At 49.9% G+C, this 26,029-nt stretch overlaps 1 protein-coding gene across 1 annotated transcript; it reads right to left on the bottom strand.

Annotated features, from left to right (window-relative positions):
- Nucleotides 1-6,050: 6,050 nt before the first annotated feature.
- On the bottom strand, nt 6,051-25,780 carry SFXN4 (sideroflexin 4). Its single transcript, XM_068166093.1, has 14 exons — nt 25,622-25,780; nt 25,449-25,514; nt 21,296-21,370; nt 20,594-20,620; nt 20,412-20,466; nt 19,593-19,618; nt 17,040-17,090; nt 16,106-16,171; nt 15,511-15,579; nt 13,764-13,854; nt 12,791-12,906; nt 11,728-11,813; nt 9,792-9,906; nt 6,051-6,678 (listed from the first exon to the last, which is right to left on the bottom strand). The coding sequence occupies exons 1-14, from the start codon at nt 25,658-25,660 to the stop codon at nt 6,601-6,603; spliced, it is 960 nt and encodes a 319-aa protein (XP_068022194.1). The 5' UTR covers nt 25,661-25,780; the 3' UTR covers nt 6,051-6,600.
- Between the last annotated feature and the right edge of the window lie 249 nt (nt 25,781-26,029).

Below are 26,029 nucleotides of genomic sequence, written 5' to 3'. Positions count from 1 at the left end.
CAGAGAGGGACCTGGGGGTACTGGTGGATGGTAGGCTGAACATGAGCCTGCAGTGTGCCCAGGCAGCCAAGAGGGCCAATGGCATCCTGGCCTGCATCAGGAACAGTGTGGCCAGCAGGAGCAGGGAGGTCATTCTGCCCCTGTACACTGCACTGGTTAGGCCACACCTCGAGTCCTGTGTCCAGTTCTGGGCCCCTCAGTTTAGGAAGGAGGTTGACTTGCTGGAACGAGTCCAGAGAAGGGCAACAAAGTTGGTGAGGGGCTTGGAGCACAAGCCCTGTGAGGAGAGACTGAGGGAGCTGGGGTTGTTTAGCCTGGAGAAGAGGAGACTCAGGAGTGACCTTATTGCTGTCTGCAACTACCTGAAGGGAGGTTGTAGCCAGGTGGGGGTTGGTCTCTTCTCCCAGGCAACCAGCACCAGAACAAGAGGACACAGTCTCAGGCTGTGCCAGGGGAGGTTTAGGCTGGAGGTCAGGAGGAAGTTTTACACAGAGAGAGTGATTGCCCATTGGAATGGGCTGCCCAGGGAGGTGGTGGAGTCACCATCACTGGAGGTGTTCAGGAGGAGACTTGACAGGGTGCTTGGTGCCATGGGTTACTTGGTTGGGTGGTGTTGGATGATAGGTTGGACATGATGATCTTGAAGTTTTCTTCCAACCTGGTCTGGTCTGGTCTATTCTATTCTATTCTATTCTATTCTATTCTATTCTATTCTATTCTATTCTATTCTATTCTATTCTATTCTATTCTATTCTATTCTATTCTATTCTATTCTATTCTATTGGCTTCTCCTGACATGCTTGCACTTGCCCAGTGTCTTCTGACACTGTTTCCTCTCCAAAAGGTTGAGAGTAAAATGAAACAACAAAAAAAAAAAGTCTGGAAGGTCAGGACAGGGAAAGATTTCTGCTTATTTCTCACTTCCCTTTCCCCAGGATGTGTACAAGCAGACTCTGTGTGTGCAGTTGCTGGTTTTGCAGAGTCAGATGCACCCTTTCTTCTTCCTCCTAGAAGCAAAGAGGCTGTAAACTCACTCACACTGTCATTCCTGCCTTTTCATCTTACTGCCTCTTGGGTAAATGCAAAATGGTGAAGGATGGGTCCTGGTGATGTGCTAAGACATGGCTCCAGAAGTGATGCAGCAGGCTTGCAGAAATTGCAAGGTAGATAGTGCAGAGAGCACAGGCTTGCAAAGGGCAGCAGGATAAACAGTCAGTCCCCTCAGCTGTGATTTTGCTGAGCAAATCAAGCACATCCCTAAGGCTAACTCTGTTGGTTTTGATGCTGTTATCCCTGGGTTTTCAGTCCTGGGGGGCTTAGTCAGGTATGAGCCTGCCTTGGTTCCCCTCTAGGCAAGTAGGGAGGAGAATGATCTGACTGAGAGCAACAGTGCTATGTGACCTAGGAGAAACTGATGTAGAACGTCTGACAGCATCCATCTGCAAGCTGTGAGCTGCTTTTCCTTTCAACCTCTGACTGCTTCAGTTCCCCAGCTACCAAAAGGCTTAATGAGGATTGGTTAGTAGCCTGTTGTGAGGTGTTTTGTGAAGCAACTAAATGTCTAGATAAATCCAAGCCAGGAAGCTCACAGCTGCCTTGTGCTGCCTTATACCCTTCCCCAGGCAGCTGTCTGTCTGGAGTCTGACTCAGAGGGCTGTGTAGTCAGGTGAGGTTATTCCTTGTGGCTGCCAAATGAGGTGAGACTCCAGAGGAGGTGCAGGCTGGGCAGCAGCTCCTTCCTGAATAAGGCTGCAGCCCACGCTGTGGTGTTAGCTGTTGATAGGGAAGGAGCTGCAGTGCAGGACTCCCCTCCCCTGCAACCTTCCTTCCTTCCTCCAGCCCTGTGGCCTGCAGGGAAAATAGCATGGCTGTGTTGCAGGCTTGGGGGTTCCACAGGACACAAGCTCCAGCTGAGGAAGTGCTTTGACCTCAGTGCTTCCTGACCTGGGAGTGGCTGGTTTTTGATTTGTTTTGTATGGTTGTACATGAAAGGAGCAGGGAAGCCTCAGTGCATCTTCCTCAAATTCAAGATGACAAGCTAGGCAGGCAGGGAGCTGCTACCATATTGTGCTGCACTGAGAGATGTGTTTGCCTTGATGTTCAAAGCTTCCATCTCTTGTAGTTTACCACACCTCGAACTGGTTCCACCACTGCTGCACTGTCACTTCACTCACAGGTGAGTGCTAAAGGCAGGAGACAGACCTGCCTTGGGCTGGTATGTTGTTAGTCTGTTCCAGGGTACAAAGGGGAAGGCTTTCCTCCAAGTGCTGACTTGTGAGTGCTTCCAGTGTGCTGCCTTTCTGCTTGTTCCCCTCACTCATCTTCTCCCTCCAGACTGCCAGGTGTCTGGTCCTGGCAGTCTAGTTTTAAGCCTCATCAGGATTTGATTCCAAGAGCAAGGATGCCAAGGCCTTTTTAGCAATGTGTTTTCTCTGCCCTGATTTGGGAAGCAGCTGAATCACCCAGGCTGACAATTTGCATAGCAGGTGTCTGCCCTCCTCTTCTGGAAAATTCTGGTTAGGGCAATTAGAAACATTTCTGAGAATGAGGGAAAGTGGTGTGTGGGGGGAAAGATATTTAATAATCCTGCTGGGGGCTGTGTTTAATATGACACATTTCAACTGGAGTGCTGAGGGAGAAGCTGGTGGTGGAGTTTGACAGTGGGCAGCTGCAATAACAGACACTATAACCAGGCCTACTCCAGAAGCCTGACTCAGAGTTGTAATGACATCAGTTTGCCTAAAACATCCAAGTGAGGTGCCAGAGGATGTATAGCTTGTCTAGTTACCATGACAGTTCAGAGCTCACAGATGTGTTCTCTTTGATCTGTTGGCTTTCCTCTACTGTTGGTTCACTGGGGGGGAGGGTTGTGTTACTTTGTGCTTCCACTGTGGTTCATGTCACTTGCATTTACCTTAGCCCTTCTTAAATGGTGGTGAAAAAGGAGTGGGGAGAAGTGGGTCTTTGTAGTGCCAATTAATGTTTACTGGGAGTGGAATTAGACCCCATCTGAGTTTGCCTTTGGTATGTCACTGAGAGAGGTTTGATAGAGACAGGGGATTTTGGAGAATGTAGCTGCAGGATGAGAGCTGTGCCACAGTTACTACAGATTTGGAAGGGGGAAAACACTTCACTGAGAGAGGCAGGCTGAGAGCATAAGCCTGTTCCACCTGATCCTGATAGCTAAGGAAAAAGCAGGGCAAGCCTAGTGCCCCCTTGGATCAGGAGGGCTCAGCCTGATGTGCTGCTTCTTGTGTCCTTTTGACTGCTGTTGCAGATGACACTTGGGCAGGCAGACCTTTAGCCTGACACAGTATGACTGCTTTTATGGGATTTTACTGTGTACTGAAGAACATGACCCACAAAGTAAGGACTAAGGATGGAGAGAGACTGTTTGCAAAGGCCTGTGCTGATAAGATGAGGAGCAGTGGCTTCACACTAGGGCAGAGCAGATTCAGATTGGATGTTAGGAGCGAGTTTTACACCATGAGGGTGGTGGAACACTGAACAGGTTACTAGGGAGGTGCCTGGGGCCCCTTCCCTGGAGATATTCAAGGTGAGGCTCAACTGGGCTCTGGGCAACCTGATCTAGTTGAGGATGTCCCTGCTGGCTGCAGAGGGGGTTGGACTGGATGACCTTTGGAGGTCCCTTCCAAGCCAGACCATTCTGTGATTCCAAATGATCCTTTACTTCCAGTGGAGTGGTGCAAACCCTTTGCCACTGCCAGGGAGGCAGTAAGGATTCTGTCTGTAACAGCTTTACAGCATGCTCCCCTCAAGTCACTGGCCCTTAGGACGGGCTGCTTACTCCCCTGTCCTCCTGCACATCTGACCCTTCGAACCCAGGTCCCTTCCAGCCCAGACCATTCTATCATTCTGTGGTTCCCTGCTGTGAGTTGTCAGAGGCAGGCTCAAAATAGGCGGAACTCAAAAAGCTGAAGTCAACCTCCTGCTTCCTGCTTTTGTTCAGTGCCAAAAGCACAGCAGGAGCTGGTTCCCTGCAAGAGACTCGGCCTGCTGGCTTCCCTTGCTTTGCTCCGTGCTGTTGCCTTCCTGCAGGGATGGAGTGGATTAGGAAAGCATTGGTTCCTAGTGCCACAGAAAGGAATCTAATCCTCTAGCAGTGACCTGTCTCTTGTGCTTTAAGGAAGTTAAATCCTGACAGGCCTTGGAGGCTGTCCTTGTAAAACTGTGTGGCAGTGGTCCTTACATTATGTTGTGTGTATTCACCTTAGGCACACACAGCAGCACCTCACCTTACACCTTCAGTGATTCTAAAGCCCTCTCTCCCCAGCCTGTCATTAGCACAACCACAGGGTCTCCTGCCACACCTGGGGAGCTTCTTTCTACCCTGTTGCCCAGGAGATGATCTGATCTGGATCTGGTTGGCAGGTCAGCAAACCCCCTGAAAGCAGCTGTGCTGGGTTGCACCAAAGAGTTGCTCAGCCAAATCCCAGTGGCCACCAGAAGCAGACACAAGACAAGAGTGAGTGAGAGTAGTGTGGAGCTTAGGAAGTTCTGGTGTAGTTTCCATGAGTTTAGTACCTTTCAGTGGCTTCCCTTTGGGCATTTCCAGCATTCTCCTCTTCATGTCAGCTTTCAGTATCCTTAATACCCTTTGGTAAGAATTCTGGCAGGGGGCTTGAACTCACTGATCACTGGAGGTCCCTTCCAACTCCTGACTTCCAAATTCCTGTGACCTCTGGCCAGGCTGATGTAGTGTGGGGTGTCCCTGCCCATGGCAGGGGGGTTGGAACTAGATGATCCTTGTGGTCCCTTCCAACTCTGACTGATACCAAGATACTATGACCTTCTAAGTCATGTGTTGTCTGCCACTACCTCTAATTCTGCTCCTAGTGTTAAATCACCTCACAGCCTAGCTGTGAAGCTGGATTATCCCCTCTGCCAAGCACCTTCCTTTTCACTTACCCATTTGGTATTTCACCTGTTTTTACACCTGGTATTGTAAGATCTTTCTGCAGCTCTTCACAGACAGCCTTGGTCCCCTGAACTATTGCCTGTGATCAGCAAAATTTATCACTGCACTGATCAACAGGCTAACCCTTATGCCATGTTTCAAAAGTCAGCTTGTTTTTTCATTGGGATAAGCAATGTCATCCTGCAGAAGTGACCATTTCTCCTTGTCCACAAGGTCAGAAAGCCTCAGGATTTCTCAGGGGCTTGGTGTAAAGAGAGAGGTAGAGAGGCTCTGCAGAGGGACCTCGACAGGCTGGACAGATGGGCAGAGTCCAAGGGCATGAGACTGAACACATCCAAGTGCCAGGTTCTGCACATTGGCCACAACAACCCCATGCAGAGCTACAGGCTGGGGTCAGAGTGGCTGGAGAGCAGCCAGGCAGAGAGGGACCTGGGGGTGCTGGTCGATGGTAGGCTGAACATGAGCCTGCAGTGTGCCCAGGCAGCCAAGAGGGCCAATGGCATCCTGGCCTGCATTAAGAACAGTGTGGCCAGCAGGAGCAGGGAGGTCATTCTGCCCCTGTACACTGCACTGGTTAGGCCACACCTCGAGTCCGGTGTCCAGTTCTGGGCCCCTCAGTTTAGGAAGGAGGTTGACTTGCTGGAACGAGTCCAGAGAAGGGCAACGAAGTTGGTGAGGGGCTTGGAACACAGCCCTGTGAGGAGAGGCTGAGGGAGCTGGGGTTGCTTAGCCTGGAGAGGAGGAGACTCAGGGGTGACCTTATTGCTTCTACAACTACCTGAAGGGGGGTTGTAGACAGGCAGATGTTGGTCTCTTCTCCCAGGCAACCAGTACCAGAACAAGAGGACACAGTCTCAGGCTGTGCCAGGGGAGGTTTAGGTTGGATGTTAGGAAGAAGTTCTATCCAGAGAGAGTGATTGCCCATTGGAATGGGCTGCCCGGGGAGGTGGTGGAATCACCATCATTGAAGGTGTTCAGGAGGAGACTTGATGGGGTGCTTGGTGCCATGGGTTAGCTGTTTGGGTGGGTTGGATTGGTTGATGGGTTGGACATGATGATCTTGAAGGTCTCTTCCAACCTGGTTTGGTTTATTATTATTATTATTGTTTATTATTATTATCTTCTAAGGTTCAAGGGGAATCAGGCTTCACAGCTCCTAACACTGGTGAGAAAGCCAGGGGTGACTTTCCAGCCAAGCTTGACAAAACGTTCCTAAACCTCTGTTAAACAACAGAATGTAACCAGTATTACTGCTCTGTCTGGCACCAGGCTGAGGGCTGCCTCACCCCACCCGCCTCTCACCCTTGAAGTGGCTGTGACTAAGTGCAACGCACAGTCAGTGCTCTAGGAAGAACCAGCTCAGCTTGACCCAGAGGACTACCCTCTTAATGCCTTTCCCTGCTGTGTTCCTGGAGAGAACAACCACCTTTTGCAGTCAGCAGTCTTTTAATTAAGAAATCAATGAGAGGAGGAAGCACCCAGCACCCAGCTTGTGCCCTAATGCTGTGCTGCTGCACTTCCTGGTGCAAACACCTTGTACAGTGTGAGGGTGAGCCAGAGCTTCCAGGCTGTGGGCACCTCCATAAATCCATGATTCAGTCAGTTACTGTTGCTGCCTGCAGAACTCCCACCAGAGCAGGTTCCTGTATCACAGCCAGCCTCTAAATTCCCCTGTTGTAGAATAACTCTTCTGCTTCTGTAGACGCCAGGATTTCTGGTTCCAGGTCTGCTCGTTTTATCTGCAAGGCAGAGGAAAAAGGCAATCAACCCCCCCACATCCTGCTAAGAATAGAATAGAATAGACCAGACCAGGTTGGAAGAGACCTTCAAGATCATCGTTGTCCAACCCATCAACCAATCCAACCCACCTAAGCAACTAACCCATGGCACCAAGCACCCCATCAAGTCCCCTCCTGAACACCTCCAGTGATGGTGACTCCACCACCTACTGGGCAGCCCATTCCAATGGGCAATCACTCTCTCTGTGTAGAACTTCCTCCTAACATCCAACCTAAACCTCCCCTGGTGCAGCCTGAGACTGTGTCTTCTTGTTCTGGTGCTGGTTGCCTGGGAGAAGAGACCAACCCCCTCCTGGCTACAACCTCCCTTCAGGTAGTTGTAAAGTGTCTCCTCTCCAGGCTAAGCAACCCCAGCTCCCTCAGCCTCTCCTCACAGGGCTGTGCTCCAAACCCCTCCCCAACTTTGTTGCCCTTCTCTGGACTCGTTCCAGCAAGTCAACCTCCTTCCTAAACTGAGGGGCCCAGAACTGGACACAGGACTCGAGGTGTGGCCTAACCAGTGCAGTGTACAGGGGCAGAATGACCTCCCTGCTCCTGCTGGCCACACTCTTCCTGATGCAGGCCAGGATGCCATTGGCCCTCTTGGCTGCCTGGGCACACTTCAGGCTCATGTTCAGCCTACCATCGACCAGCACCCCCAGGTCCCTCTCTGCCTGACTGCTCTCCAGCCACTCTGACCCCAGCCTGTAGCAACCCCATGCAGTGCTGTGGCCAATGTGCAGAACCTGGCACTTGGATGTGTTCAATCTCCTGCCCTTGGGCTCTGCCCATCTGCCCAGCCTGTCGAGGTCCCTCTGCAGAGCCTCTCTACCCTCCAGCAGATCAACTCCTGCCTCCAGCTTGGTGTCATCAGCAAATATACTGATGATGGACTCAATGCCCTCATCCAGATCATCAATATGTTAAGTCTCCACTGAACTTGGTACAACTTGTAGTACTGTGTTCAGAAGCAAGGCTTTATGGGGTTGGGGCTTATTTGGTTGGGAGGCTCATGGATTTTCTTGGTTTGGGCTTGTTGGCTTGGTTTGTTGGGTTGCTCTTTGACATTTCCTACACCTGCACAGAGAAGGGAGGAAACAGTTTGTTTAAAATTGGATCTCTGAGATCTGAACAGAGCATTAGGGACATGATCTCCATTCTCTATGGAACCCCAGTGACTTTTAGGTTGGAAAAGACCTTTAAGATCATCAAATCCAACTCTTAAGCATATTTGGGTGAGACTCACCCAGAAGAATTTCTGCTGTGGGCTGAGCAATTGGACTTGATGATCTTGGAGGTCTCTTATAATCTGGCTGATGCTGTGAACCAACCAGCCCTAATTTCACACAAGTCCCCTCATTTCTGTTCAGCTTCCTCCTGTTGCCAGAAGAGATTAAGAAATCTAAAAGAAACTACACTGCCAGAGTGTTTAGGCAAATGAAAGGAGCCACTGAAAGCTGCAAGGGTCCACTCTGTGATTTTTCTGTGCTGATAGGAAGGAGGAAATAAATGCAGAAAGGAACCCTGGGCTACTCTCTCACTTGGCTTTCTTCAAAGCCCCAGGTTCAAGGGGTACTCCTCCATTTAAAACCTGCCAGGAAGGAGTTCTTTGCTGGGGAAGAGATTACCCTCCTCAGCTCAGTGAGGAGATGTGAGCTGGTTTAGCTCTCCAAGGAGCTCATGCTGACTTTGCACGAGAGAACAAACTCTCATTTACCTCTTTCCTTCCTCCAAGCAGGACTGATAACAGTGCTGGTGGAGCCTCAGTTTTAAGACAGCTCTCCTGACCTTGCCTGCTTCAGCCTTGTGCAAATCTGATACATCTACATTGGAAAGTGTAAAGATGAAGACCACACCTTGCAGCTTAGACCTAGCAAGGCCCTCACAAGTATGGGGCCCTGCTGCCCTATTTCAGACACACAACCACATTAACCCTATTGATTTTCTTCTTTGTGACCTTAACACAGCTGGGCCACAGTTAGAGAAGGACTCTTTACTATAACCCTGCTCCTGAATCAGCTGCTGGGAAAGGGCCGAGCCCAGAGAGTGGTGGTGAATGGTGCCACAGCCAGCTGGCAGCCAGGCACCAGTGGTGTACCCCAGGGATCAGTGCTGGGCCCTGTGCTCTTAACATCTTCATTCATGATCTGGATGAGGGGATTGAGTCAGTCATCAGCAAGTTTGCAGATGACACCAAGTTAGGAGCAGATGTTGGTCAGTTAGAGGGTAGAAAGGCTCTGCAGGGGGACCTCGACCGACTGGACAGATGGGCAGAGTCCAATGGGATGGCATTCAACAAGTCCAAGTGCCAGGTGCTGCACTTTGGCCATGGCAACCCTATGCAGTGCTACAGGCTGAGGTCAGAGTGGCTGGAGAGCTCCCAAACAGAGAGGGACCTGGGGGTGCTGATTGACAGCTGCCTAAACATGAGCCTGCAGTGTGCCCAGGTGGCCAAGTGGGCCAATGGCATCCTGGCCTGCATTAGGAATAGTGTGGCCAGCAGGAGCAGGGAAGTCATTGTGCCCTGTACTCTGCATTGGTTAGGCCACACCTTGAGTCCTGTGTCCAGTTCTGGGCCCCTCAGTTTAAGAAGGACATCGAGACACTTGAACGTGTCCAGAGAAGGGCAACAAGGCTGGGGAGAGGCCTTGAGCACAGCCCTGTGAGGAGAGGCTGAGGGAGCTGGGGTTGTTTAGCCTGGAGAAGAGGAGGCTCAGAGGAGACCTCATTGCCCTCTACAACTACCTGAAGGGTGGTTGTAGCCGGGAAGGGGTTGGTCTCTTCTCCCAGGCAACCAGCACCAGAACAAGGGGACACAGTCTCAAGCTGTGCCAGGGAAGGTTTAGACTCGAGGTGAGGAGAAAGTTCTTCACCGAGCGAGTCATTCGTCACTGGGATGTGCTGCCCAGGGAGGTGGTGGAGTCCCCATCCCTGGAGGTGTTCAAGAGGAGACTGGATGTGGCACTTGGTGCCATGGTCTAGTCATGAGGTCTGTGTTGATAGGTTGGACTCGATGATCCTCGAGGTCTCTTCCAACCTTAGTTATACTGTGATGCTGTGATACTGTGACTTACCTCCCCACACTGAGGGTACAGACTAAGGGACACTGGCAGCATCCATGCCAGCACTGAGGTAATGAGAATCATCCTCACTGAAGCCAGAGCACGTGGAGTTTTTGCAAGTTTTGTTCTGTCCAAGAGATCAAAATAAACACAGCTGTGTCAGTTTGGGCTTGAAAAACCATCTGCTGGTGAGACAAAGACCATTGGCTACCAGTGTAGTGGTTGGAATTGCCCTGAAATGAGTAATGCCCTGGGCCTACAAATCCTGAAGATGCCTCTTCACTTCCTGTGTTCTTACTCCTGCCATCCTGTTCTTTCCTTTCATTTTGCATTTGGCTGCAGCATTCTCCAAGCCCAGACTGTCAGTACAAGGTGAAGAAAACAAGCAGCAAGATCCAAGTGACAAAAGGAAGGGAAGTGCAGTAGTGCTTTAAACTGGCTCAGTTCTTTGACTTGCCATTTTGCTTGCATTACACCCTCTTTCCTTTCAGATTTAGTTCCTCTTGGCTCTCCCACTTAGCCCTGTGCAAAAAGTTATTACTCAATGCAAATTTACAGTTTTCTCTTACATCTGCATTTATGTCTTCAGTAACAGAAGGCCCTGAAGCTGAAAACAAAAAGGGGTAGGGAAATGGTTTAGGCAATAGCAAATTCCAGGAGATCAGTGATCCCTACCTGTGTGACTGACATGGGTGATCTCTGCCCCCAAACACCCAAGGCAGGCTAACAACTCTCTCACAAAGCATAAAAATTCTTATGCCAGGGGGTTTCCAAAGGCTGCAAGAACATAATTTACAGTATCACAGAATCACAGAATGGTCTGGGTTGGAAGGAACCTTAAAGACCATCTAGTTTCAACCCCCCTGCCATGGACAGGGACCACCCTTCCACTGGACCACATTGCTCAAAGGCCTCATCCAGCCTGGTCTTGAGCACTTCCAGGGATGAAGTTGCCCACCACTTCTCTGGGCAACCTGTTTCACTGTCTCACCACCCTCATAGTAAAGAATCCCTTCCTAATGTCCAGTCTAAATCTACCCTGCTTAGTTTAAAACCATTGCCCCTTGTCCTGTCACCACAGGCCCTTATAAACAGTCCCACTCCAGCTTTCCTGGAGGTCCCCTTCAGGTACGGAAGGCCACTGTAAGGTCTCCCTGGAGCTTTCTCTTCTCTAAGCTGAACAACCCCAACTCTCTCAACCTGTCCTCACAGGAGAGGTGCTCCAGTACTCTGATCATCTTTGTGGCACTCCTCTGGACCCTCTCCAACAGATGCACATATATGGATAACCATTTGGAAGCTGGGATCCAGTTCTAGTTGGAAATTCAAGTGCCATGTGACCTCTTTAGAAACATATCTAAGCTGTCAACAACCTTGACACTGGGACTCAAATAGGTGCCTGTCAGGAGAGCACAAACATGTTTCCTGTGACTAGAGAGGAACTCCTCAGAGCTTTACACAATCTCCTGCAAGCCTTCAGTGCATGGGGAGGGGTCTGGAGTACAGCCCTATGAGGAGAGGCTGAGGGAGCTGGGGCTGCTTAGCCTGGAGAAGAGAAGGCTCAGGGGAGACCTTCTTGCTCCCTCCAACTACCTGAAGGGAGGTTGTAGCCAGGTGGGGGTTGGTCTCTTCTCCCAGGCAAGCAGCACCAGAATAAGAGGACACAGTCTCAGGCTGTGCCAGGGGAGGTTTAGGCTGGATGTTAGGAAGAAAGAGAGATTGGCCATTGGGATGTGCTGCCCAGGGAGGTGGTGGAGTCACCATCACTGGAGGTGTTTAAGAAGAGCCTGGATGAGGCACTTGGTGCTGTGGTTGAGTTGATTAGATGGTGTTGGGTGATAGGTTGGACTTGATGATCTCTAAGGTCTCTTCCAACCTGGTTAATTCTGTATCTGTATTCTGATGTGGAGGTAACCACATTCATTTACTTATCTAAATGGACTCCTACCTTTCCACAAAGGACATCAGCACAGCTGGCAGGAAGAATGTTGTCCCAAACAAGACTGCTCTCGACAGTGCTGTTTCTCTAACGGCCTCCAGGGAGAGAGAGAAAGAAATGTCGTTAAAGCAGCACTCTGTGCAGCCTGAGAACCTGTGTGGCTCTTTCAGCACTTCTCTGTCTTAATGCTCTGGAGCTTTCAGCAGCAGGTTAATGAGGGGTAGAAACATCTCCTGTAACAAGGAATTCTTTCTGAAGTGGAAACTAAACTCCTTCAAGAGGCAAAGATTCCACTTGTGACTGAGAAATGTCTTAAAAGGGAGCTGAAACTATTGAGGCCACAGCCAGCTTTCCTACCACAATAATCTTTTTGCTGAGGTTTGGTTTCCTGAACTTGTGCTGAACTTGTTCCAAGTGGTTGCACCTGCTGGGCATCTTAACTGCTCTGAAATATGAACTTCTCTCTCCAGCTGTCCTCAAAACCTTATGTTCCTCTAGCTGTTTCCTTCCCTCTGGACAGCAGCACAGGAAGGGAGGGGCACTGATAGCACCTAAAATGTGACTCCTTGCTCTGGTTCTTGTGACAGGCTCTATAATGGATGTTGATGAGCAAAGCAAGGAGCAAACAGAGAGTCGGCAACTGGAGCCCAAGGATGAAATGCAGTAGCACACTGCAGATCAGGGCTTTGGAAGCCACAGCCTTTAAGCAACATTCCCACTGTAGAAGGTGCATGTGGTATGTACAACACAGGGCTTTTCTCTGAGGTGCCCAGCAGAAGGTGCAAGAATTTCCTCCTGAGGTGAGCAGGGAAAGCAGAAATGCCTGCAGTAGTCTCTGGAGCTCCACTCTGGAACTTGGTATATTGAGCTGGGGAAGCTGCCAACCCTGGAAGTTTGGACAGTGCCAACCTGGTTCCAAAGACTTTCTCCAAGCCTTCCCAAAGATTCATCATCTGAGCTGGGGTTCTTCCTTCCAACATATCTAACTCTTATTTACTCTCAGCATCACATCCAGCTCTTAGGAGGGAATGAAAGGCAAGCCAAGGGAGGCCTCCCCCCTCCTCTCACTTACCTTCTCACCAGCCTTCTTTGACACTCCCACAACGTTGCCATTCCTGTCCATCACTTCAATTCCATTCTCAAATTCTGGGCTTCTCACCACTGCCACAGTAAATGTACTCATCAAGCCTGCAGAGTTAAAGAGGATTTGGCTTTAAAAGATCCCAAAGCACCATCTCAATAGCAACACTCCTCATTATGTGCATTTTACATTTCCAGTTCAGCTGAATCACCTGACAGCTTAACAAGAGAATGTCCCATCAGAATCTGCTTGGGCTTTCAACTTCTGTTTCAGAAGTCTGAGTGAGGCTTTAAGGCCCACACCTAAAAGGTGCTTTATCATTACAGGCTTGGAGCTTTCAATCCCTGCCAGCCAGCTCAAACCAAGGGTTCTTTAGAGAAAAGAGAGGGAGTTGTGTTGTGGAGAGTTTTTGTGCTGCTCAGTGCAAAATCCAGCACAGAAAAGACCCTGAAGGGAACAGACTTGAAGTAGAGACTGCATCCCTGATTTGACCAGGAGGGTGCCAGGGGAACACTGGCTCTATTGTGCTCCATTACAGCACTCCTCTCTGTGTCTGTCACAAGCGGCAGTGCTTCAGCTAGGTTCTAGATGACAACATTTCAGTCTCCTCCAGTTCCAGCTTTACAAGGCACCTGTAAATCATCCACCCACAGTCCCATCACTGGTGTCTAAGCCAAATTAGAAAATGCCAACTGCATCCTTGGGTGTCTCTGGAGAAACAGTTGCATGCCATGCATACAAAGGTCAGAAGAGTGCCTGCAGCTCTAAAACCAAACACCAGCAGGCAGCAAATACAGGTCAGCTACACTGAGCAGCCAGTGTTGACCCTCAGCAGCCAGCTAAGGCTGGCAGAGGGAGTGACTAGGGAACAGTCAGACCCCATCTGTGCAAGGGCAAGAGAATTCTGCAGTCAGATTGGGACAGGAAATGGCCCAGCTGCCTGAGGTGGTTTCTTTATACTCACCAAGCAGAGGAGCATGTAGAAGTTTTTTGACGATCAGTTGTCCTAAAGGATTCTTCAACATGTAACGATTCATGAAGACAAGAGGAAAAACCTAAGGCAGTGAGAGGAAGCAGATACCTTCTGTTCACAAAATGTGCACTATCTCAGCACAGGCAACAGCTCAGGGAGCAGACCTGTGACTTAGTGCAGAATTACCATCCTTAAAAACAGCCAAATGCCTTGGCTTAACGTTCCCACAAACACCATGTGTGGTCTCAATACTGAAGGTATCTGAGATCACTCTGCTGGCTAAGAATACAAAATACAATGATTAAACCAGCATTAAACATTATGATGTAGGGGACAACAGCAGTAGGAATACAAAAGAAGGGACTTTTGAGGGTGTCAGGGAGTGATAGGACTGGGGGGAATGGAGCAAAACTGGAAATGGGTAGATTGAGATTGGATGTTAGGAAGAAGTTCTTCCCCATGAGGGTGGTGAGAGACTGGCACAGGTTGCCCAGGGAGGTGGTGGAAGCCTCAGCCCTGGAGGTGTTTGCAGGCCAGGCTGGATGTGGCTGTGAGCAACCTGCTGTAGTGTGAGGTGTCCCTGCCCATGGCAGGGGGGTTGGAACTGGATGAATGATCTTGAAGGTCTCTTCCAACCTGTTCCGTTCCGTTCCATTCTATCCTATCCTATCCTATCCTATCCTATGCTATCCAATCCTATCCTTGAGGTCCCTTCCAACCCTAACAATTCCATGATCCTATAAAAAGAAATCCAAACCAAGCCAGTATCTCTGCCTAATATTCCTTGGGCATCTTTTCCAACTGTCTTGTGACACCTCCTGCTCTCTCCCCAGCAGGACACCTGGTGTATTTGTCCCTGATTATTCTCTCTAGCTTCAGCTCAGTTCTATATTCCCATAATACTCTGGCAGAAATTTTCATTTAGGAATAAATGGCCAGGACATCAGCAAGTGCTCAGAGTCCCCCTTGGAGGATGCAATGCAAAAACTCCCACTTTGACCCACAGGCATAGCTGCTTCCCCAGACCTAAGTCTGGAGTGCTGTGGCCCAACTCTTTTGCCTAGGGGAGAGAGGTGAAAGACCCTCTAATAAAAGGAGGAGCAGCTGTGTTTTATTGCCAGAAGGCTTATAAAATTCACTGTTTGGTGTGGAGAGTGAGGAAATGCATCACAGGGGCACCTACACTTGCAGTGAGTGTCATGAGCACAGCAGAGCTCCTCCTGGTGTAGTGAACTCCAGAAACCACCAATTCCAATTCCAGCAGAGCACAGAGTTAGCCAAGCAGCCCCTCCTCCTGCAAGGAAAATCTACCTGCATGCAGTGCCCTATTTTAGTGGCTAAGCCCTTTCTGGGATCTGAGCTAACCATCCAGTACTGATTCCTGCAGACCTCACCACTTGTTTAGTGCAAGACAGAGCTCTCCCACAGCACCACATTCCAAGTCAGCTATAATAACTCAGTGAGTCATCCTGTGTTCAGAAACCCTGCTCATTTCCCCTCATCACCCAGGGGTTTTTAAGCTTGCAGAATAATAAAGGACAGAAGAAGACACACCAGAGGAAGCCAAGGTATTGGCTGACACATGATCAGGAAAATGATCTTAATCTGAACAGTTCTGGGGCAAGATAGCAGAGCATCAGAGCACAATCCTGAAGGGTATCTGGCAGTTTGATTGTCCCAGTGCCTACTCCTTCTCAGCAGAGATTATTAGGAAAGGAATCACTGAGGAAATCCTCACCCCAATACATGATGCATAGGAAATGGCTCCCAAGCCGAGGTAGATCTGCTTCTCTGGAAGTGAGTACCCCTGAGAAAGACAAAAGAAAACACTGCAGAAATGCATTTGTAACCCACTGGTGCATCATGCTCAAAATGGGGAAAATGGAGGGCTGCAGGGATACTGAAGGGACTGCAGCACTGCCCTATGAGGAAAGGCTGAGGCACCTGGGGCTGGTTACTCTGGAGAGAAGACTGAGAGGGGATCTGATCAATGTCTATCAATATCTGAGGGCTGGGGATCAGGAAGGGACAGGGACAGCCTCTGCTCACTTGTGCCCTGTGATAGGACAAGGGGTGATGGACACAAAATACAGCACAGGAAGAACTTCATTACTGTAAGGCTCCCCAGAGAGGTTGTGGAGGCTCCGCTGGAGCCTTTCCAGCCCTGTCTGGATGTTCCTGTGTGACCTGTGCTGGATTCTATGGTCCTGCTCTGGCAGGGGGGTTGGACTTGATGATCTCCAGAGGTCTATTCCAACCCCTGACATCCTGTGAGCTTGTGAGAATGGTCTTGCACAATGAAGCTGCTTTCAAAACCAAAACCCAACACCTACCTCAGCCTTTGCAGTATGGTTTCCATTCATCAGGGTGAACACTGTGGTATGTGTGTGAAATGCAAACTGCAGAAACAAGAGAGTACAAATATGAGGTTCAACAAGAGCAAGGGCAGGGTCCTGCATCTGGGTCGAGGCAATCCCAGGCACAAATCCAGGCTGGGCAGGGACTGGCTGGAAAGCAGCCCTGAGGAGAGAGACTTGGGGGTGCTGGTGGACAAGAAGCTCAACATGAGCTCTCAGTGTGCACTTGCAGCCCGCAAAGCCAATCAGATCCTGGGCTGCATCAGGAGAAGTGTGGCCAGCAGGTTGAGGGAGGTGATCCTCCCCCTCTACTCAGCTCTGGTGAGACCCCACCTGGAGTACTGTGTCCAGTTCTGGAGCCCCTATTCCAAGAGGGATCTGGAGGTGCTAGAAAGTGTCCAGAGAAGGGCCAGGAGGATGATCAGAGGGCTGAAGCACCTCTCCTATGAGGATAGACTGAAGGAGTTGGGGCTGTTCAGTCTGGAGAAGAGAAGGCTCCCAGGTGACCTCATCGTGGCCTTCCAGTATCTGAAGGGGGCTACAGGAAGGCTGGGGAGGGACTGCTCAGGATATCAGGTAGTGATAGGACTAGGGGGAATGGAATGAAGCTGGAGGTGGGGAGATTCAGGCTGGAGGTGAGGAGGAAGTTCTTCCCCATGAGAGTGGTGAAGCCCTGGAATGGGTTGTCCAGGGAGGTGGTTGGGGCCCTGTCCCTGGAGGTGTTTAAGCCCAGGCTGGCTGAGGCTGTGGCCAGGCTGATCTAGTGTGGGGTGTCCCTGCCCATGGCAGGGGGGTTGGAACTAGATGATCCTTGTGGTCCCTCCCAACCCTGACTGATACTATGATACTATGAATGTGGGATTGAGCCCAGAAGACTTGAGAATGGAGACAGAAAGAGAGAGGCAATTACCTGGTAAAAAAAGTTTTGCTTTGCTTGGAGCTGCACAGATGAAAGGATAACCTGAAAGGCAAACCCCACAGGAAAATTAAGTTTGATGACCTTTTCTATTCTGTCCTGTGGTCTATTCCAACCTGAATGTTTCTGTGATTCTGTGATCCCAGCAGTTTGTGGTGAGCAGTGGTTGCCTAGAGCACAAAGTGAATTGCCACAGCAAGGGCCCCAGTCAGCATCTGAGGCCATTTGCCTTGGTTCCAGGCTACACACTTGCTTGATACAGATGTGGCACACTCACTTTTTATATCCAATATAAACCCCAGAAACACAGTGATTAAAGCACTGTGGGCAAGAATATTTGAGAAAGATGCTTGCTTAGCCAAAAGAAAAAGCATTTGTACCTGTGAAGCCTAAACAGAGGCAACTAAACCAACTAAGGTAATAAAAATGTAACTAAAGAAATGAATGAGAAAAGGTCAGATTGTTTTCACTGCTGGGGATATAAACAGCAGATTGAACTGAAGGTCAGAGTCTTGAACAGGTACTTCCCAACTCCTTCTCAAACTCAGGCACTGAACCACAAGCCTTTCTTGAGGTCTGACCTACCAAGCTCAAGGTGTGGAACACTCTCAGAGTCAAGGAACACTCTCAGAGTCAATCAAGATAAAGCTAATATTGAGTAAGAGAAGCAGAGGGAATGTCCAAAGCCACAGAGGAGGATCAGTATTTCATTTACTATTAGTGGATCAACTGCAGTGCTACAGGCTGGGGTCACAGTGGCTGGAGAGCAGCCAGGAAGAAAGGGACCTGGGGGCAGTGGTTGATAGTAGGCTGAACATGAGCCTGCAGTGTGCCCAGGTGGCCAAGAAGGCCAGTGGCATCCTGGCCTGCATCAGGAACAGTGTGGCCAGCAGGAGCAGGGAGGTCATTCTGCCCTGTGCTCAGCACTGGTTAGGCCACACCTTGAGTCCTGTGTCCAGTTCTGGGCTCCTCAGTTTAGGAAAGATGTTGACTTGCTGGAAGGTGTCCAGAGAAGGGCAACAAAGCTGGGGAGGGGTTTGGAGCACAGCCCTGTGAGGAGAGGCTGAGGGAGCTGGGGTTGTTTAGCCTGGAGAAGAGGAGGCTCAGGGGAGACCTTCTTGCTCTCTACAACTACCTGAAGGGAGGTTGTAGCCAGGTGGGGGTTGGTCTCTTCTCCCAGGCAACCAGCTCCAGAACAAGAGGACACAGTCTCAGTCTGTGCCAGGGGAGGTTCAGGCTGGATGTTAGGAAGAAGTTCTTCACAGAAAGAGATATATATAGAGATATATATAGATAGAGATATATATATATAAAAGGAAATGTTTCTGTTCATTATATTACTGTTCTTAATGAATTGAACAGCCATGAAGACTTTCATTATACTTTCCAGCAAAGCTCTGTAAGCTGATGTTGTAATCTCTATATGGCATGCCAGACCTCAGCAGGCATTGTCAGAGGCCAAAACTACAGGCAAACACATCTGAATGAATAAATATGCATATCGTTACAGCTACAAGCTTGATGGAGCAAATTGGTGCCATTTTTGAGCACTGTCACAAGAGCTTCTGTCTTTTGTACTTTCTTGACAACACCATTTCCCACTTGCAGATGCACCACCTACAGAAGAAAGAAAATCACACTCTGAAAGGCTCTGCTCGGTTGCACCCTGTGACAGGACAAGGGGCAATGGAGAGAAACTCCAGCACAGGAGGTTCCACCTCAACATGAGGAGGAACTTCTTCACTGTGAGGGTCACAGAGCTCTGGAACAGGCTGCCCAGAGAGGTTGTGGAGTCTCCTTCTCTGGACACTTTCCAGACCCATCTGGATGTGTTCCTGTGTGACCTGTGCTGGATTCTATGGTCCTGCTCTGGCAGGGGGGCTGGACTCAATGATCTCTGGAGGTCCTTTCCAACCCCTACCATCCTGTGAGCCTGTGAAACACAGAACACAAAGCTCTGACTCCTTCTTCCTGCAGTTACGGTTCTCTGAAGTTAAACAGACCAAAACCAGGCCTTGCTCTCACTGCTAAGTAAACATCACAGTATAACAACAGTATCACAGTGTAACTTAGGTTGGAAAGGACCTCGAGGATCATTGAGTCCAACCTATCAACACAGACCTCATGACTAGACCATGGCACCAAGTGCCACGTCCAATCTCCTCTTGAACACCTCCAGGGATGGTGACTCCACCACCTCCCTGGGCAGCACATTCCAATGACGAATGACTCGCTCGGTGAAGAACTTTCTCCTCACCTCGAGTCTAAACCTCCCCTGGCGCAGAAATTTAATGCAAAATACCTTGCAGCAGAAAGCTTTCAGGCATGAACTTCTCTTTCAATACTGCTGAAGGCAGGTTTGGGCTTCCCATGAGACTCCTTTAGGGCTCAGTTTCTATGTTACTCAGCTTTTACCATAGAACAGGTGTCCTTTTAAAAGCTTGTGCTGCAAATACAACTAAGAAGCCTGAAATCTTCTCTCCCTGGCTTTGGAAGAATGTAGAATGTAAGCCATGTGGTAGGCTAGCATCTTTCATGGTTACTCACCAACGGAAGAGATATAGGCAGGAAGGCTAAAAAGAAAGAAAACTTTGTTTCAGTGAAAGAAATAATGTTGTGAGTCTAGCTGGCTGGTTTTGAGCAGAAAACTCCCCTAACTTTCCCCCTCTAGGTTCAGCTCCAAGTAAAACACTGCCCACAAAACCATCACCAAGGACTTAACTTCTAACTTCATCTCTCATTCCTCATTCAAAAAGCCAGAATATCTGCTCACAGCACATAGCCAAAAGGAGCCCTTGTGAACTCCACCCAGCATGGCACCTTGGAAACTGCATAACTGACTCCTGGACTGAAATGCAACTTTCTGTTCACAAAGAGATTGGGTGGCAACAACAGCTGCCTCAGCTCAGAGTGGCCAGAGGAGATAATGAGTAAATGGCCTAAGCATGGCTCTGTCTGATTAACAACCTGTGCTGTCCTGGGTCCCTGAACAACCCAAGCAGACTTTATCTGCCACCACAGCAAGTAAATCCATACAGCAGTCACATCCATTGAGTGGAAACTCAGCTCAGAGTAGAGTTTTTCACCTCAAGGGATTTGGGAACTCATTCTGCAGTGACAAGAAACCAAGACTGGTCAGACTGTTTCCATCTAGCTGAGCAGATAAACTGGGGGAAAAGTCCTCAAGAGGAAGGTAGGAATGAGTAAGCCTTCAACAGACATGATAATGCAACTACCAGAAGTAAGAGTCTGCTTGCTTTTCTGTGTGGAGAAGAGTAACACTGTAGTATCACAGTGGCTATTTGCTGTGAGCTGATCCCCTTTGATGCTTCAGTCATGCACAAAACTTCTCTTAAGGGAACTTACCTGGAGGTCTAGACAAGACAGGAATTATATGGTCTGTATCAGGCTGTACACTGGACTTAGAAAACAAGGGAGGAAGGCAAGTTAGACCACTTCTGTCATGCTTCAGTCAAAAAAAAAGGGGTGGGTGGTGGGGTGGTGGAATATATACATTCTATAGATATAAAAACATCTGGTAAACTTACCAGGCTTAGCAGGAAGGCTTGTCTGGCCTAAACAATTTGACAGTGAGGTTAGTAATGCAGTTTCAGCAGGGACTCAGTAAAATCTTATGTCTAAGTTTATTAGACTTGGAATTTTTTTACCATAACTGGGAGTATTCTTTTCCAATGACTCCATATAGGGAGCAATATATAGATATAGATATAGATGATATAGATATAGATGATATAGATATAGAGATATAGATATAGAGATATAGATATAGAGATAGAGAGATAGATATAGATATAGATGATATAGATATAGAGATAGAGATATAGAGATATAGATATAGCAGCCATGGCATCAGCAGCCATCCCAACCAGCACTGCCATTTGGCACCAGCTGCCATCCCAACCAGCACTGCCATTTGGCACCAGCTGCCATCCCAACCAGCACTGCCCTTTGGCACCAGCTGCCATCCCAACCAGCACTGCCCTTTGGCACCAGCAGCCATCCCAACCAGCACTGCCATTTGGCACCAGCAGCCACCCACAGCCACTCCTACCAGCCTCAGAGATTAGAAAACCTCTCTGTGGCAATGAGTTTTCCTTGTCTTGTCCCATCCCTGCTGTCTGAATCTCAGCATTGCTGTCTGCTGGATCTTACACTAACAGCAACTATTTCAGCCATGAGGGGAAAAAAAAAAGCCATGTTTATTTTCTATAAACTGCATTTCAAGATACCTGATCATTCTGCATGGGCTCACTTGCTGTCTTTACACTGTCTTGTAGTAAGCATCTGCTGCTTCTTATTTCATCCTATATTTGAGGGAAAAAAAAAAAAAAGAAGGACAAAAAGCTAATGAGAAAAACATAACTCAAATGTCAGTCAGCCTACAGTGCAAGGTATCAGTTATGGGACACATCAAATGCAAAGCCAGAATGCCAAGCAAGGATACATCTCAACACACAACTAATTCATAGTCACAACAAATGCTGAGGTTGTTCAGGCTCTCTGAAGCCTTCCACTAGAATAGAATAGAATAGAATAGAATAGAATAGAATAGAATAGAATAGAATAGGAATAGACCAGGTTGGAAGAGACCTTCAAGATAATGGTGTCCAACCCATCAACCAATCCAACCCACCTAAACAACTAACCCATGGCACCAAGCACCCCATCAAGTCTCCTCCTGAACACCTCCAATGATGGTGACTCCACCACCTCCCTGGGCAGCCCATTCCAATGGGCAATCACTCTCTCTGGATAGAACTTCTTCCTAACATCCAGCCTAAACCTCCCCTGGCGCAGCCTGAGACTGTGTCCTCTTGTTCTGGTACTGGCTGCCTGGAAGAAGAGACCAACCTCTGCCTGTCTACAACCTCCCTTCAGGTAGTTGTAGAGAGCAAGAAGGTCACCCCTGAGTCTCCTCCTCTCCAGGCTAAACAACCCCAGCTCCCTCAGTCTCTCCTCACAGGGCTGTGTTCCAAACCCCTCACCAACTTTGTTGCCCTCCTCTGGACTCGTTCCAGCAAGTCAACCTCCTTCCTAAACTGAGGGGCCCAGAACTGGACACAGGAATCAAGGTGTGGCCTAACCAGTGCAGTGTACAGAGGCAGAATGACCTCCCTGCTCCTGCTGGCCACACTGTTCTTGATGCAGGCCAGGATGCCATTGGCCCTCTTGGCTGCCTGGGCACACTGCAGGCTCATGTTCAGCCTACCATCCACCAGCACCCCCAGGTCCCTCTCTGCCTGGCTGCTCTCCAGCCACTCTGACCCCAGCCTGTAGCACTGCATGGGGTTGTTGTGGCCAATGTGCAGAACCCAGCACTTGGATGTGTTCAATCTCCTGCCCTTGAACTCTGCCCATCTGCCCAGCCTGTTGAGGTCCCTCTGCAGAGCCTCTCCACCCTCCAGCAGATCAACTCCTGCCCCCAGCTTGGTGTCGTCAGCAAATTTACTGACGATGGACTATGATGATGGACTACTGATGATGATGCCTATGAAGTCTCAGCACATAAAAACCCTCCATAAAATCAAAAGCATTATTCTTGGACTTAAAAATTGCCCATGTGTGGGCTGGTGAATTCAAAGATCTGCCACCAAGACAACCAATTTGATATCCCCCACAGACACCTAGGTTGCTATTTTGGGATAGGATGGGATAGGATGGGATAGGATGGGATAGGATGGGATAGGATGGGATAGGATGGGATAGAACAAGACCAGGTTGGAAGATACCTTCAAGATCATCACATCCAGCCTATCATCCAACACCACCTAATCAACTAAACCATGCAACAAAGCACCCTATCAAGTCTCCTCCTGAACCCCTCCAGTGATGGTGACTCCACCACCTCCCTGGGCAGCCCATTCCAATGGGCAATCACTCTCTCTGGATAGAACTTCTTCCTAACCTCCAGCCTAAACCTCCCCTGGTGCAGCCTGAGACTGTGTCCTCTTGTTCTGGTGCTGGCTGCCTGGCAGAAGAGACCAACCTCCCAGACAAGATTTTTTACATTACGAGAAGTTAGTCACAACACCACTGGGTGTTCCTGCAGGTTCATGAATGTGTGGTCAAGATTTGCATCTTCTGCACTGCCTTTACACTTGGCTTAAGCTTTTAATGATGGAACACAGGTAGGCTTAGACAATCAATCAATACTGACCACCCAACTGGCTCTCATACAACGTGCTGTGCTTTTTCCTCTGTCACCCCTGGCAAAACTATACAGAAGTGGATTGAAGATCTGGATGAGGGGATTGAGTCAGTCATCAGCAAGTTTGCAGATGACACCAAGTTAGGAGCAGATGTTAGTCAGTTAGAGGGTAGAAGGGCTCTGCAGAGGGACCTCGACCAACTGGACAGATGGGCAGAGTCCAATGGGATGGCATTCAACAAGTCCAAGTGCCAGGTGCTGCACTTTGGCCACAGCAACCCCATGCAGAGCTACAGGCTGGGGTCAGAGCTCCCAAACAGAGAGGGACCTGGGGGTTCTGATCGACAGCTGCCTAAACATGAGCCTGCAGTGTGCCCAGGTGGCCAAGAAGGCCAATGGCATCCTGGCCTGCATTAGGAATAGTGTGGCCAGCAGGAGCAGGGAAGTCATTGTGCCCCTGTACTCTGCATTGGTTAGGCTACACCTTGAGTCCTGTGTCCAGTTCTGGGCTCCTCAGTTTAAGAAGGACATCGAAACACTTGAAGGTGTCCAGAGAAGGGCAACAAGGCTGGGGAGAGGCCTTGAGCACAGCCCTATGAGGAGAGGCTGAGGGAGCTGGGATTGTTTAGCCTGGAGAAGAGGAGGCTCAGGGGAGACCTCATTGCCCTCTACAGCTACCTGAAAGGTGGTTGTAGCTGGGAAGGGGTTGGTCTCTTCTCCCAGGCAACCAGCACCAGAACAAGGGGACACAGTCTCAAGCTGCGCCAGGGGAAGTTTAGGCTGGAGGTGAGGAGAAAGTTCTTCACTGAGAGAGTTGTTTGTCATTGGGATGTGCTGCCCAGGGAGGTGGTGGAGTCACCATCCCTGGAGGTGTTCAAGAGGAGATTGGACGTGGCACTTGGTGCCATGGTCTAGTCATGAGGTCTGTGGCGACAGGCTGAACTCGATGATCCTCGAGGTCTCTTCCAACCTTGGTGATACTGTGACCCAAAAAACCCCAAACCTCTTCCCCAGAATTTTGCTGTTATGACAGTGTCAGAAACTGAGAAGCTACCATTTATGAACACCAATGTAATTAGTGTCACACTTTCCATAATTATCAATGAGAAAATGGCAATAACAATCCTCTGGTATAAAAAAGACCCTACATTAGGTGTGCTCCCTCTTAGGAGAGGCTTTCTTTCTGTACAGCCACTCAGAGGAGAATCAAAGGGCTGCACCACAGGATGGATATGTGGATTAGCCAGCAGAGACTCTGGGTGCCTGTGATGTGAAACCTGCCCTCTTCAGCAAACCTGCCCTCTCTGAAGCTGTGACAGTTCCCCAAGCAGGAGTTCTCCAGCAGCTGCCTGTATTTAGTAACAGCCTGGCCAGCTGCTCACTTCATCTCCTGACTGTTAGAATCACAGAATCAATAAGGTTGAAAAATATCTCAGAGATCAAGTCCAACCTGTCAGCCAACACCTCCTGCCAACTAAACCATGGCTCCAAGTGCCACATCCAAGCCTTTTTTGAACACCTCCAGGCATGGTGACTCCACCACCTCCCTGGGCAGCACATTTCAGTGGCCAATCACTCTTTCTGTGAAGAACTTTCTCCTCACCTGATTAGGTTAATTCAAATGTTGGCACCACAGCCATGGTCTCAGGAGAACTGCTGAGAACGGGAGTGTCTAGAAATGCCCTTTGTTTTAACTAATTCTGTACAAAATTGCAGACTGATGTTTCTATTTCACAAATACATGGATTCAATTTTTCTTCAGAAGCCTTTCAAGAGTATTGCTTTGTGCATTAGCAAGGTCAACGTTTGTAAGGTCAACTGTGAGATTAAACTCAAAGAGACTTGATCTGGAGTGGATATTAGGAGGGAACTCTTCCCCCCTAACGTGAGGGTGGTGAGGCACTGGAAGGGGTTGCCCAGAGAGGCAGTGGATACCAGGTGGGATGGATTGAGCAGCCTGCTCTGGTGGAAGGTGTCCCTGCCCCTGGCAGAGGGCTGGAACTAGATGACATTTAAGGTCCCTTCCAACACAAACCACCCTGTAATTGCTAATCTTCCAGACCCTTTTCAGACAGTAAGCTGCTGGCGCTGAGCGTGGTCTCGGAGGGGCATGCCAGCGCCAAGGGCAGCGGGGGCGAGTCCCCACCCCGCCCACCACGCGATCCCTGCCGTCACCGCTGCCGCCAGCCGCGGCTGGCAGCACAGAGGCGAGGAGGGCGAGCCGCGGTACTCACGGAGGACTTCAGCAGCAGCAGGGGATCCAAGGCGTCCAGCCAGAGGAGAAACCTCTGGAAAAAAGACTGAGGGAGACACGTTTCAGAGAGAGAGGGTTTGGAGAGCAGCCCGCCCGAGCTGCGCTCTCCCGCCTGCCCTCCCCGGCCCCGCTCCGGCCCCCCCAGCCCCTGACCTGCCCCTCCGTCCTCCAGAACTGCAGGTTGGCGTCCATTGAGCCGCCGCCAGCGCCGGAAAGCAGCCGCCGGGGGACGGTCCGGCTGATGCACGTTCCGCCCGGGAACGGCGCCGCCGCCACGGGGTACCCCTGCCCTGCCCGGGCTGCCTCTGCCCTCCCGAGCTGCCTCTGCCCTGCCCGGGCTGCCTCTGCCCTCCCGGGCTGCCTCTGCCCTCCCGGGCTGCCTCTGCCCTCCCGAGCTGCCTCTGCCCTGCCCGGGCTGCCTCTGCCCTCCCGAGCTGCCTCTGCCCTGCCCGGGCTGCCTCTGCCCTCCCGAGCTGCCTCTGCCCTGCCCGGGCTGCCTCTGCCCTGCCCGAGCTGCCTCTGCCCTGCCCGGGCTGCCTCTGCCCTCCCGAGCTGCCTCTG

Source organism: Melanerpes formicivorus, unplaced genomic scaffold (assembly GCF_026170545.1).
Source record: "Melanerpes formicivorus ecotype bairdi unplaced genomic scaffold, bMelFor1.0.p_v2 SCAF_97, whole genome shotgun sequence".
Classification (NCBI taxonomy): Eukaryota; Metazoa; Chordata; class Aves; order Piciformes; family Picidae; genus Melanerpes; species Melanerpes formicivorus.
The sequence above is the reverse complement of the archived record's forward strand: the minus strand, read 5'-3'. Positions and strand labels throughout refer to the sequence as shown.